The sequence below is a fragment of the Sitophilus oryzae genome, unplaced genomic scaffold, assembly GCF_002938485.1.
Source record: "Sitophilus oryzae breed Bouriz unplaced genomic scaffold, Soryzae_2.0 scaffold_811_pilon_pilon, whole genome shotgun sequence".
In the NCBI taxonomy this organism is placed as follows: Eukaryota; Metazoa; Arthropoda; class Insecta; order Coleoptera; family Curculionidae; genus Sitophilus; species Sitophilus oryzae.
The window spans coordinates 2,133,295-2,146,241 of NW_022147430.1; the positions used below are offsets into that span (position 1 = coordinate 2,133,295).

At 35.1% G+C, this 12,947-nt stretch overlaps 4 protein-coding genes across 4 annotated transcripts; 2 read left to right on the plus strand and 2 right to left on the minus strand.

Annotated features, from left to right (window-relative positions):
* Positions 1-3,797: 3,797 nt before the first annotated feature.
* Positions 3,798-4,553, minus strand: LOC115889198. The gene has a single exon (XM_030909147.1). The coding sequence runs from the start codon at positions 4,551-4,553 to the stop codon at positions 3,798-3,800; it is 756 nt and encodes a 251-aa protein (XP_030765007.1).
* A 3,223-nt stretch (positions 4,554-7,776) lies between these two features.
* LOC115889199 lies at positions 7,777-8,874 on the plus strand. Its single transcript, XM_030909148.1, has one exon. The coding sequence runs from the start codon at positions 7,777-7,779 to the stop codon at positions 8,872-8,874; it is 1,098 nt and encodes a 365-aa protein (XP_030765008.1).
* A 984-nt stretch (positions 8,875-9,858) lies between these two features.
* On the plus strand, positions 9,859-10,689 carry LOC115889200. The gene has a single exon (XM_030909149.1). It carries the CDS (start codon positions 9,859-9,861, stop codon positions 10,687-10,689), a length of 831 nt encoding a protein of 276 aa, XP_030765009.1.
* An 812-nt stretch (positions 10,690-11,501) lies between these two features.
* LOC115889201 lies at positions 11,502-12,560 on the minus strand. Its single transcript, XM_030909151.1, has one exon. It carries the CDS (start codon positions 12,558-12,560, stop codon positions 11,502-11,504), a length of 1,059 nt encoding a protein of 352 aa, XP_030765011.1.
* Positions 12,561-12,947: the final 387 nt, after the last annotated feature.

Below are 12,947 nucleotides of genomic sequence, written 5' to 3' on the forward strand. Positions count from 1 at the left end.
TTCGGAAACAGGACGTTGTAGGTGCGCGTCAAGAGTTGGATTGGTGGTGTGAGATCCGAGACCATTCCCAGAATCTCATCCGATTGTAGTTCGTCTACTAGTCGATTTTGTATGAACATGATTGTTACTTGGCTCTCACGTGCCATATTTAGAAACCTATATGTAGCCCATCTCGCCTCTCTCTCCAAAAAACTTGATACTAGTAGGGATGCCAACATCGGAATTTCAATAGCAATAGTCGATATTTACTGTCGATGTTCTACTATTGCAAATTATCGATGTATCGATGTTTTCGAAGAAACTGCACTATCTATATCAAATCTTTGGTACTTTTAAGTTTGTCGCCCAATGGTTTAGAATTAGGTGGAAAATTCGAAACGAGATTGATAACAGATGCCATTATTGGTATAATCAGTATAATATTCCAAAATTTTCTGTTCTACCGATGAGGTAGAAAATATATAGCTCTGATGTTACATGTCGTATTCTGGTGACTTTTTTATATTCAACACTTCCAGTTTGCTGTATTTGAATCTACATATTTATAAAAACGTTTTTATTTAGATCTTGGGAAATCATTCAGCGTAAACTATTGATGTTAGTAGGGATGCCAACCATACATCGATGTTTTTTAAATATTGGAATTTCGATAGCAAAACATCGGTGTTTACTATCGATGTTCTATTATTGCAAATTATCGATGTATCGATCTTTTCGAAGAAACAGCAACATTCGCAACATCCGTATTAAAAGTTTTTGAAACATCGGTATTTCAATAACAAAACTATTGCTCTACTATTGCAAATTATCGATGTATCGATGTTTTCGAAGAAACAGCACCATCTATATTAAATGTTTGGTACTCTTAGATTTAGTCGTCCGCTTGTTTAAAATTAGGAGGAAAGTTCGAAACGAGGTTGATAACAGATGATGTTATTATGATCAACATAATAGTTATTATATACTATTCCAAAACTCTCTATTCTACCGATGAGGTAGTAAATATATTGTTCTGGTGTTCCATGTTGTATTCTGATGAGTTTTTTTATATTCAACACTTCCAGTTTGCTTAAATTGAATCTACATATTTATAAAAACGTTTTTATTTAGATATTGGAAAGTCGTTCAGCGTAAACTATCGATGCTAGTAGGGATGCCAACCATACATCGATGTTGTTGAAACGGTATCGATATTTTAATAACAAAACATCGATGTTTACTGTCGATGTTCTACTATTGCAAATTATCGATGTATGGATGTTTTCGAAGAAACAGAGCACCGCACCGTCTATATTAAATCTTTGGTACTCTTAGATTTAGTCGTCCGCTTGTTTAGAATTAAGAGTAAAGTTCTAAACGAGGTTGATACCAGATGACATTATTAGTATAATCAGTATACTATTCCAAAATTTTCTGTTCTACCGATGAGGTAGAAAATATATTGCTCTGGTTTTGAAAGAAATATATTATTTAGTCCCGTAATTATTTTATAACATAATAGACATTTAAATTGTATTTTTATAGTTTATTTTATATCACAAAAAAACATAGATTTTTATGGTAATGTTTTTATACTATTTCTAAGCGATGTTTTTATACATTTATAACTTGATGTATCGATACATTGATGTTTCGTTTTTCGATGTTTGCATCCCTAGGTGCGAGTAAGTAGTTTTGCAGATATTCTGCAAAACTAAAAATCATATCAATCAGCCCCTTTTTTGAATAAACTCTCATTTTAAGTACAAAAATATATAATATTCAAGACAAAACATAGATTACAAAGATATAAGTTACTAGGATCACTTTTATAGATACCTAACAAGGGTAGATAAACAGTTCAAAGACTCGAAGAATTAAAGTTACCTTTTTTTAATCTTAGAATCAGAAAATACTATAATATAAAGGAGTTCCATTTAAAAAATACAACTTTTATGTGTATTTTTATATGGGACACTGTACCTTATACATATTTATTTAAATTGCAATTCTAGTAGACCTTCAAGGGGCCCTTAACAAATAACATGCAAAAATTGAATCGTTTGAGCACAACACTCATGTCGAATAACCCGGAGCAAACTATTAAATATGAATCAATTTAATGGCAAGTAATACATGTACTTCGTTAGGCAATAGTACACAGAATTTCCTAAAATAAAATGTTATCTAGTACTTTAATTAAATTCAAGTTTAATGACAGTAATTTTATATCTACATATGCTTCGGCTTGTTAGGCCTTTTTCAAAAGTTGTTAACCATGATCACTATGCAGAGTGGTCATGGTTTCAAACACCAGATGATCAGGCATCAAACCGTAGAATCAATCCTGACGAATGACGCATACCCGGCAGAAGCAATTTTTTAGCATAGTATAAGGAAACTAGTAGCTTTACTCCTTGTCAAATCCTTTATTCTTTTTCTGCCACTTTATGCCCTGGTTCTCGCGTCCCGTGACCACTGACGTAGCTGTATAGTAGTGGTCTAGAGCTAGGCAAAGTATAGTCGTGGCACTCGCCATAGTTTCACAGAGATGTATTTAGAAAAATATGAGTTCACAATAAAATAAAGTAAAAAAAATGATTATCGAGTAAAGATTTGCTTGAAAACAGAATATTTTTACATTTCGTGTAAGTAACAATTCCTCTGTGTCTGAAAATCTTCCGATGGGAAGAAATGCGGAAAAAATATATAATGACATATTTTTATATTATATATGACATAGTTTTATCTATTTCAAAGATTTTCTACAACATTAATGTGTTTGTTTTGTAGTAATATATTGGTTAGGTGATTTTCATTGGATAACTAATACCTTGAGCAACACATTGTACTAAATAATAAAATAACATATTTAAACTTCAATAATTGCTAATAAACATTACAGAAGTTTCAAAAGAGAAAAGAAGCACGAACAATGAGAAATAGCATCACTACTTTCTCACGTAATAAAAGAATAATTTTTTAGTTATTGTTACCGAGTCCCGAAGGTACCGAAAGAATCGGGAATTAATAATTTCGAGACCGGGTTCTTTGATATCTCAAAAGAATTGGAAATTTCCGGTTCTGAACCTTAGTTACCAGATTATCAAGAAATGTTTTTTAACTAAAAACTAAAAAAAATTCCAGATTTTTTTTTCAAAAAAAAATTGCGCGAAAAATCATATTTCTAGAGCCAAAATATACTACCCCTAAAAATATTTGCACTTATTTAAGACTCACCCTGTTTAGGGCGATTCACGGTTATGGTTGGTACGTTATAGCGTTTCCGGAACCGGAGCTGTTTTTCGGAACCAGTAATTTCGGTACCATGCCTGTTTTATATTAACATAATTATCAAAAAAAATCAATCAATTATACAAGAAATTAAATAGCGTCACCTCACAATAAGATATAATGGACTCACCCCACAAAGATTGCTTCTCCTCCAGCAGCCGGTCGGCTTCAATGATGCCTTGATAACACACACAATTACACGGATTTTAGGAAATAAATCAAAGCGTGGTACCACTTCGGTTGATCATGAGCGAGTCCCTCATCACACTTCCGCTGATCCCTCGCGGGATGGGTCATGCGCCCTTCTATCTAAATGTGAGGCAGTACCGCGGACACCATAATAAAATTACACTAGATTCAAATATTGACAATATCAAACATTCCGCCCACCAAAACAAAATATAATATATTTTATTTTACTTAAAAAAAATAAAGAAAATTTAAATATTTGTACATCAAATACCCCATAAAATTAATTGACTTCTCTTAGACATCACACACGTAAAATAATTGAAATAGTAGGTTTATTGATCGGGCAGAGGGCACTGTTTAACTAATGGTCTATCGAAAAAAACCTTAGTCGTTTGAATTTGCGCCACACGTACAACCTGATCTGTACCTGGATATAATTTAATAATTCGACCGAGTAGCCAACGCAGAGGGGGTAGATTTTCGTCCTTTACTACTACTAATGTGCCAATTCTAGGCGAATTCTGTACGCTGTTCCATTTAGCTCTCTGCTGAAGTGTATACTCTACATGCCATCTTTTCCAAAAATGTTGCTGAAGTTGCTGAACTAATTGCCAACGACTTAAGCGGTTTTGAGTCACATCGAGTAAATTTTCATCAGGAGGAGCTGTATGTGGCTCAAGAGTCAAAAAATGTCCTGGAGTTAAGCTGCCAAGATCATTTGGATCTGGACAACTACACAACGGCATCGAATTGAGCAATGCCTCGATTTGAGCTAACAGCGTTGTCAGCTCTTCAAATGTTAAAATTTGACAGCCTATAACACGATACAAATGAGTCTTTACCGATTTAACAGCACTCTCCCACAAACCACCAAAATGAGGAGCAGAGGGAGGGTTAAAATGCCATTTAATAGACAAGGTCTCAGAAGACTGTTTACAGTAGGATAGTAGAAGATTATAAGCTCCGATAAAATTTGTACCACGATCACTGTACATATCTGTACATCTTCCACGCCTACGAAAAGATGCCAGAAAGGCTTCAGAAGGAAGATCCGAAACTGCCTCCAGATGGACAGCTTTCGTACTCATATAAACAAACACGCATATGTAAGCTTTCTGACTACGCACACCACGATGTCTTCCTAACACTATCGATAAAGATCCAGCAAAATCTACTCCACAATGAGTAAAAGCTTTTATTTGGGCAACACGAGCCGGAGGCAAATTGTTAAGGAAACTTAATATTTCTTATAAAATTATTTTCTTTTATGTAATTTCTTAGATTAAGATTAATTATTTCAATTTCTTTAAATTTTAAATTGCCGCACTTATACCTGCTTCCTGCAACATCAGTGTACGCATGTCCGAACACTAGGAAGTGTGGCACACAGTCTATTACAAACCGTCGTACGACGAAATTGGTCAGCTAACCGGTACGCGCCGAAAGTCTGAACTTAAAAGTTAAATCCCTTCAAAGACGATTTATGTTAGTGTATGTGTGAAAATTAGCGCTGAGAAGATCAAGATCGAGAAGAGGGCCCTCTGAAGCTGTCTGAGACGACCATTAAAGGTAGGAGCAGGTTTCTCATTTCTCTGTGCGGTTTCTCCCAGCTATTAACGTAATTTACATTGATAAAATAAGACCAGTCAAACTAAAATTTAAAATTAATACAGTCCACAACTGCATTTCTGCACATTTTTGGTCCATACATAGCCGGATTTTATTTTATAATTCTTTATAATATATCAGTTTTCCATTTTGCGATTTAAAATCCATACATTCCACGGATACCAAGCCATATAGTTTTTTGGTTCATTTTTTGTACGAGCGCGCAGCGATACAAATACGCACCAATTTACTTGGTCGGGTAAATTCTAAGCGTCGTAGAATTGTACTATCGTATTGTACTATCACAATTGTACTTAGTACATTTTTTTTGATGGTTTCACATTTGTTTATAAACAATATTTTTTACTGATATTAATTCTTGCAGTTTTACCTGAACTCAATAATTATTATTTTAGTTTTAATATTATAATTTCATTTATTCAAAATCAGATATAATATTAAAACATTTTCACTATGTCAGATAAAATTTCTAAGTATGATTTAAAACGAACAACAGCGTTTAACCGTTTAAAAGAAACTTATGACATTGGTGTTGCAATATCTAGTGACAACTCTCAAAAATCGATATTTTTAGCTAGAGTAGAGACTATTGACAAGGTGTATGAAGATTTTATGACTTATCACAATCAAATTATTTCTCTCATATCAGACGAAGATTTTAAAAAATATGATGCTTTACGTATATCAGCTGACAACGCATTCTACGGATCTAAAGCTATAAAATATCAAATTGTAGGTGACAATTCTTTGACAAATAATTCGACCAATGTTTCCACTCCTAAAATTCTGCAAAATTACCGAAAATTACTCTTCCTATATTTGAAGGCGATTTCAAAAGTTGGTCTGGATTTTTTGATCTTTTTAATACTTTAATACATGAAAATTCACAATTGTCAAATGTAGAAAAGTTCCAATATTTACTAACGTCATTGGGTAAAGAACCTCTATCTGTAATTAAAGGACTTCCAGTCACTGAAAATAATTATACAGTTGCTTATACTGCTATTAAAAATCGATATCAAAATAAAAGATTGTTGGCTACTTATCATTATAATGAAATCTGTCAAGCTGGACAGGTCAGAAAAGGAACTTGTACTGAACTTAGAAACCTTTTAAATATTTTTTCCGAAAATATTTCTGCGCTACGCGTTTTGCAATTTCCTGTTACTCATTGGGATTTTCTCTTATTTAATATGTTATTGCAAAAATTAAATGTTTCTATTAGGACTGATTTTGAAGTTCAAAATACTGTCGAAATTCCGACATATTCAGATTTAACACATTTTTTGGAAAATAAATGTAAAGCCTTAGAGTCAGTTCAGTTTACTACTTCATACAATAATGAACATTATAAGGATAAGAGCAAACAATCGTATCAATCCTCTAGTTTTTCATCTAATAAAAAATCTTCAGAAATTAAAACTGGTTATCCAGCCTTTATGACAACAAGTAATAACAATGCCACACCATATCAATCTAATAAGGGGGACAAACTGAAATGTGTACTGTGTTCATCTTCACATGCATTATACAGATGTTTTTCCTTTCTTTCAAAAACACCGCAGGACCGGTTAAACTTTGCTAAACAACACAATTTATGTACAAATTGTTTGTTATCTTCCCATTCTGTACGAAAATGCAATTCTTCTTTTAAATGTAAAATTTGTGGATCTCCTCATCACACATTATTGCATCTGGATAAAGCTATAGATAGTTCTTCATCTAATACTCCAGTCAATTCAAATTTCAATCACACTGATGACCGTGCAATCCTAGAGTCAACTCCTGGCCCTTCTGTCAGTGCTATGGCGAGCACGTTATCTACTAAACAATCTACGGTTTTATTATCTACAGCCATTGTCGACATCAAAGATATTCGGGGAAACTTTCAACAAATTCGAATTCTCTTTGACTCCGCTAGCATGGCTAACTTTATTACAGAAAAATGTGTAAATCGTCTTGGATTACCACGTAAACGCTTTTCTATTCCCATTGAAGGACTTAATGGAATGTCGGCGCAAACAAATCAGGGCGTCACACATTGTACGATTAAACCATGTAATGATTCTAATCCTCTATTCTCTTTTGATAGTATCATTTTACCGAAAATTTGTTCTGACCAACCTAAGATAAATATAAATCCTTCGTCTTGGACACATATCCAGAATCTTAAATTAGCTGATTATTCGTTTCATAAACCAGGTCCTATTGACCTTTTAATTGGTGCTGAATTGGTACCTCATATTCTACGTTCGGGACGGATTTTAGGTGAACCGGGTCAACCTGTTGCTTTAGAAACAATTTTCGGATATATTCTTCAAGGCATGGCAGTTTCTGACCATGTACCATTAAATAATACAACTCTGCTAAGCTGTCATACTTCTATTGAAAATAACTTAGATATTCAGCTTCAAAAATTTTGGGAAGTTGAGGAAATTCCTAAAATTTCTAGCCTGTCTACTGAGGATGTCCAGTGTGAGGAAATATAGATCGCTAACTTATAGAGATCAGTCTGGCAAATTCTGTGTACCTCTGCCGTTTAAAATACCGAATCCATTCTTCCGTAATACATGTTATCAAGCTCGTCGACTATTTACATCACTAGAGTTCCGGCTTGCTAAAAATCCAGAGCTTCGTAAAGCTTACTGTGAGTTTATGCAGGATTATCTCAACAATGGACATATGGTATTGATCCCTCCGGAAGACTATAACTCTCCTACAGCTTACTACATACCTCATCATTCTGTTATAAAAAATGAGATATCTGGACCTAAGCTTAGGGTGGTTTTTAATGCTAGTTTTCGAGACACGAATGGAACATCTCTCAATGATTCTTTATTTATAGGACCTAAGTTACAACAGGATATTGCTTCTATTCTTTTAACTTTTAGATTTCATCTATATGTTTTTATTTGTGACATTAAGCAAATGTATAGACAAATTCTTATTCAACCACAATTTCAAAACTTTCAAAGAATCATATGGCGTTTTTCTTCAGATGAACCAATTCAAGAATACAAACTGCTCACAGTGACATACGGGGTATCGTCTGCTCCATATTTAGCTCTTCGAACACTGCAAGAACTTGCTAATCAGGGAGAGTCTCATTTTCCTTTAGCTGCAAAGGCAATAAAGAAAAATATTTATATAGATGACGCAATTTGTGGTGCAAATGATCTAAATTCTGCTCTAAGTTTGCAACACGAACTTGTTGATCTTATGCGTACTGGGGGGTTCGAATTGAGAAAATGGGCAAGTAATCAACCTGATTTGTTAAGCCATATTCCTCCTTCTGATGTACAAATGTCTTGTAGCTTTGACAAAGAAGAACCTTCGTTCATTAAAGTTTTAGGTCTAAAATGGTGTCCAAAATCTGACGAGTTTACTTATTCTTTTAATCCAGTTGATCGCCAATGTACTAAACGGAATATACTTTCCGAAATTAGTAGAATATATGACCCTATTGGTTTTATTTCCCCAGTTATTCTATTAGCAAAATGTCTTCTACAAAAACTCTGGGAATCTAATATATCTTGGGATGAAACTCCTTCTACAGATATATTGCAGGTCTGGAATAGGTATAAATCCGAACTATCCCAACTAGCTGGAATTAGAATACCTCGACGTGTAATTTCTGATAATATTTCTTGTATGGAACTGCACGGTTTCTGTGATGCTTCCCAAACTGGTTACGCAGCCGTCATATATTTTCGGACTATCAATGATAGTGGTCAAGTAGTACCTTTTTGGTCACTGCTAAGTGTAAAGTGGCTCCATTAAAAATTGTTTCATTGCCTCGTCTAGAGCTCTGTGCAGCTGTTTTATTGGCGGATTTGCTTACTTTTGTTACTACTACTTACGCAGATTATCTCTGTTTTAATTCCATATATGCATGGGCTGATTCGACTGTCGTTTTAGCCTGGTTAGCTGCCAGTCCTCATAAATGGAAAACTTTTGTAGCTAACAGAGTAAGGCATATCCAAGGCAAAGTTTCTAACACTTCCTGGCGTTATGTTCCGTCCAGTGACAATCCTGCAGATTGCGCATCTCGTGGTTTAACTGCATCTCAACTCTTAGAACACAAAATTTGGTGGCGCGGTCCAAACTTTCTTCAACATTGCAACCGAGATGTCTGGCCTGCTCAACCTCATTTAGAAATGTGTGAATCTGTCTACAGTGAAGAAAAACAAACATCTCTCCATGTTTCATTAGAAGAAGATATCATATGCGATCTGCTTCACAAGTTTTCTTCGATACGTAAAATTCAAAGAATTTTAGCCTATGTTTTAAGATTTTTCCTTAAATCTAAAGATTCACTGCAAAGTAAAACCCCTTTTATTTCATCTTCTGAAATGCATAAATCATTGATTTATATGCCAGTCCTCATAAATGGAACAACATAATGGACTCGGAAGGTCTTGTCAGGGTGGGTGGCAGACTTAACAATAGCAACTTCACGTACGATGTAAAACACCCTATATTATTGCCTAAATCACACAGACTTACTGATTTGATTATTGAGTGGATTCATCAAGCAAACCTTCACCCAGGTTTAAAGACACTGCACTGTTTAATACTTCAACAATTTTGGATACTATCTCCACGAAGTTCTATATACAATGTTTAAATCGATGTATTCGTTGCTTTCGCTGTAAACCTAAATCATACAATCCTTATATGGCTGACTTGCCATCGTTACGTATTTCACAAATGAAGGCTTTTTCGTCCATTTGTATTGATTTTGCAGGTCCCTTTTCTCTAACAATGCATCGATACAGAAAAGCCAAGATCTATAAGGGATATGTTTGTGTTTTTGTATGCTCAGCTACCAAAGCAATACATCTTGAAGCTACTTCAGACCTTACTTCTGAGGCTATTTTGGCCGCTTTTAAGCGTTTTGTTTCGCGTCGTGGCAGATGTTCTTTTACTTCTAGTGATCAAGGTACTAATTTCAAAGGTGCCAGCAACCAAATGCTTCAATTCGCCCAGGTTGCGGCTCAAGTTTTATCCATTACTTGGAAATTTAATCCACCCGGCAGTCCTCACTTTAATGGCCTGGCCGAAGCCGGTGTAAAATCTATGAAATCTCATTTATATCGAACAATCGGCTCTCAGATTTTGGCATATGAAGAATTCTCCACTATTCTAACCCAAATTGAAGCAGTGCTGAATTCTCGGCCATTATCGGTTATAAGTGCCGATCCCAATGATTTACAACCATTAACTCCCGGTCACTTTCTGACCTTAGAACCTTTAACAATTGGTTTTCCAGAACCTGATCTGACCTCTATCCCTCTTAATAGATTGTCAAGATGGCAACTAATTCAACGTATGCATACTGATTTTTGGAAACGTTGGTCTCAGGAGTATGTACATTTAATGCAAGAACGGCATAAATGGACTGAACCTACTCCTGAAATAAAACTGAATTCATTAGTTCTGATCAAACATGAAACAAAATCTCCGTTATCTTGGGAATTGGGTAGAGTCATAAAGCTTCATCCCGGAAAAGACAATATTGTTCGTGTAGTTACAACTGCACATGGGATATTACAAAGGCCAGTTGTCAAAATTTGCCCTTTACCTGGCAACTAATAAGGTAAAATAATTCTTTATACATTTTTTTTATTCTTAACTTTGCATTATTATTTCTTTTTTCCTTTATCTTATTTTTAAAAACATATGTTTTGGTGGGTGGAATGTTAAGGAAACTTAATATTTTTTATAAAATTATTTTCTTTTATGTAATTTCTTAGATTAAGATTAATTATTTTAATTTCTTTAAATTTTAAATTGCCGCACTTATACCTGCTTCCTGCAACATTAGTGTACGCATGCCCGAACACTAGGAAGTGTAGCACACAGTCTATTACAAACCGTCGTACGACGAAATTGGTCAGCTAACCGGTACGCGCCGAAAGTCTGAACTTAAAAGTTAATCCCTTCAAAGACGATTTATGTTAGTGTATGTGTGAAAATTAGCGCTGAGAAGATCAAGATCGAGAAGAGGGCCCTCTGAAGCTGTCTGAGACGACCATTAAAGGTAGGAGCAGGTTTCTCATTTCTCTGTGCGGTTTCTCCCAGCTATTAACGTAATTTTCATTGATAAAATAAGACCAGTCAAACTAAAATTTAAAATTAATACAGTCCACAACTGCATTTCTGCACACAAATCATTCATAAATGGTATCAAATTGGAAGGCGTAATTCGGAAGCATCGATAACACTCTGAAAGGACATGACGAATAGCTCGTCGAGCTGATAATATCCAAAATTGTTGCAAAATTAAATATTCAAGAGTTCTAGGTCCAGGATGCAAGTTCTTGTTATGAAATTCTTGAATAACTAAATAAGTTAGTCGATGGTCCCTAGGAAGCAACATAGGATGTTTAACGTCAAATTCCAAATTAGCATATTTTAAACAACCCCCTGAGGACTCCATCCTCGTCTAGAAACGGAACTAATTTCCTAAGCGGTTTCGAACATGGCACCTTCTCTTTTAGTTTAAGAATATCAGCAGAAAAAACGTCATTTTGCACAAATCTCACAATCACTATCAACGCCTTATAAAGTTCTACATAACTCAAACACCCTACTTGTTTTTCGCACTTATGATTACGCAAGTTATTCACAAAACGAAGGCAATAGGAAATTATGCGTTGAATTTTACTTAGTGACCAAAATTTCTGAAGAATTTCAGAAAGAAAGTTGTCACAAAATATAGCCATATACACTACTTTCTTCTCTTCTAAAGTTACAGCTGTAAGTATCTCGGAACTAACACAGTTTGGCCAATATGAATTTGATTCTGCAAGCCAGGGAGGGCCCGCCCACCACAACGAATGTGAGACGAACTGTTCTGGAAAAATACCACGCGATGCGCAGTCTGCGGGGTTCACTTTACCATCTACATAATTCCAACATTCCGGGGCAACCTGTTCTTGAATATGGGAGACACGGTTGGCGACAAACGTTTTCCAACGATGGGGAGACGACCGGATCCAAGCCAATGTTACAGTTGAATCTGACCAACAAAACACTCGCCTCACTCGCATATTTGTTATGTTACTCAAAACGAATGCAATACAGTCTGAGAGAAGAGAAGCTGCACATAACTCTAATCTGGGAATAGACATCGTCTTCAAGGGAGCTACTCTATTTTTGGAGTACAACATAGAAACCACAACTTCACGTTCAAGCACATGCCGTAAATAAAGAACTGCACCATAACCAACCTCCGATGCGTCACAAAATCCATGTACTTCAACATACACACATTCATCACGTATAACATACCGAGCTATAGAGAGTATAGACAAAATAGAAAGTTGCTTGTGATACAATTCCCACTCATCTACAATTTTCCTAGAAGGTAAAGCATCCCATTCCAACCCCTGAAGCCACAATTTCTGTATTAGACACTTGGCAACCAATATCGTGGGAGCCAAAAATCCCAAACGGATCATATATTTTCGCAATTTCGGATAATATATTACGCTTCGTACACTCTTTACTTACAGGTTTCACATAATACAAAAAACAATCTGTCAATGGAGACAACTGTAATCCTAGAATTTTCATACCAGTTGGTTCCTTATCACTAAAATATATCACTCGCTGAGTAAGGAATGAGAGCAAGGAACTGATTCTGACAAAGTTGGCTCATTGCTGGACCATTTACGCAACTCAAAACATCCCAAGGATAACAATTCAATAAGTTGCCGCTGCATTTCCAATGCTTCAGACATACTAAACTACACTAAACATTTTAGGGAATGATTACGTAAAGATTTCACTTAGCATCCTTTTTAAAAGATATGTATGGTAGTTTGCAAGTAAGGTCTTTGTCTTGT

Coding starts and splice junctions, on each gene's coding strand:
- LOC115889201 (XM_030909151.1), bottom strand. CDS start 12,560: ATGATCCGTTTGGGATTTTTGGCTCCCACGATATTGGTTGCCAAGTGT.
- LOC115889198 (XM_030909147.1), bottom strand. CDS start 4,553: ATGAGTACGAAAGCTGTCCATCTGGAGGCAGTTTCGGATCTTCCTTCT.
- LOC115889200 (XM_030909149.1), top strand. CDS start 9,859: ATGCATCGATACAGAAAAGCCAAGATCTATAAGGGATATGTTTGTGTT.
- LOC115889199 (XM_030909148.1), top strand. CDS start 7,777: ATGGTATTGATCCCTCCGGAAGACTATAACTCTCCTACAGCTTACTAC.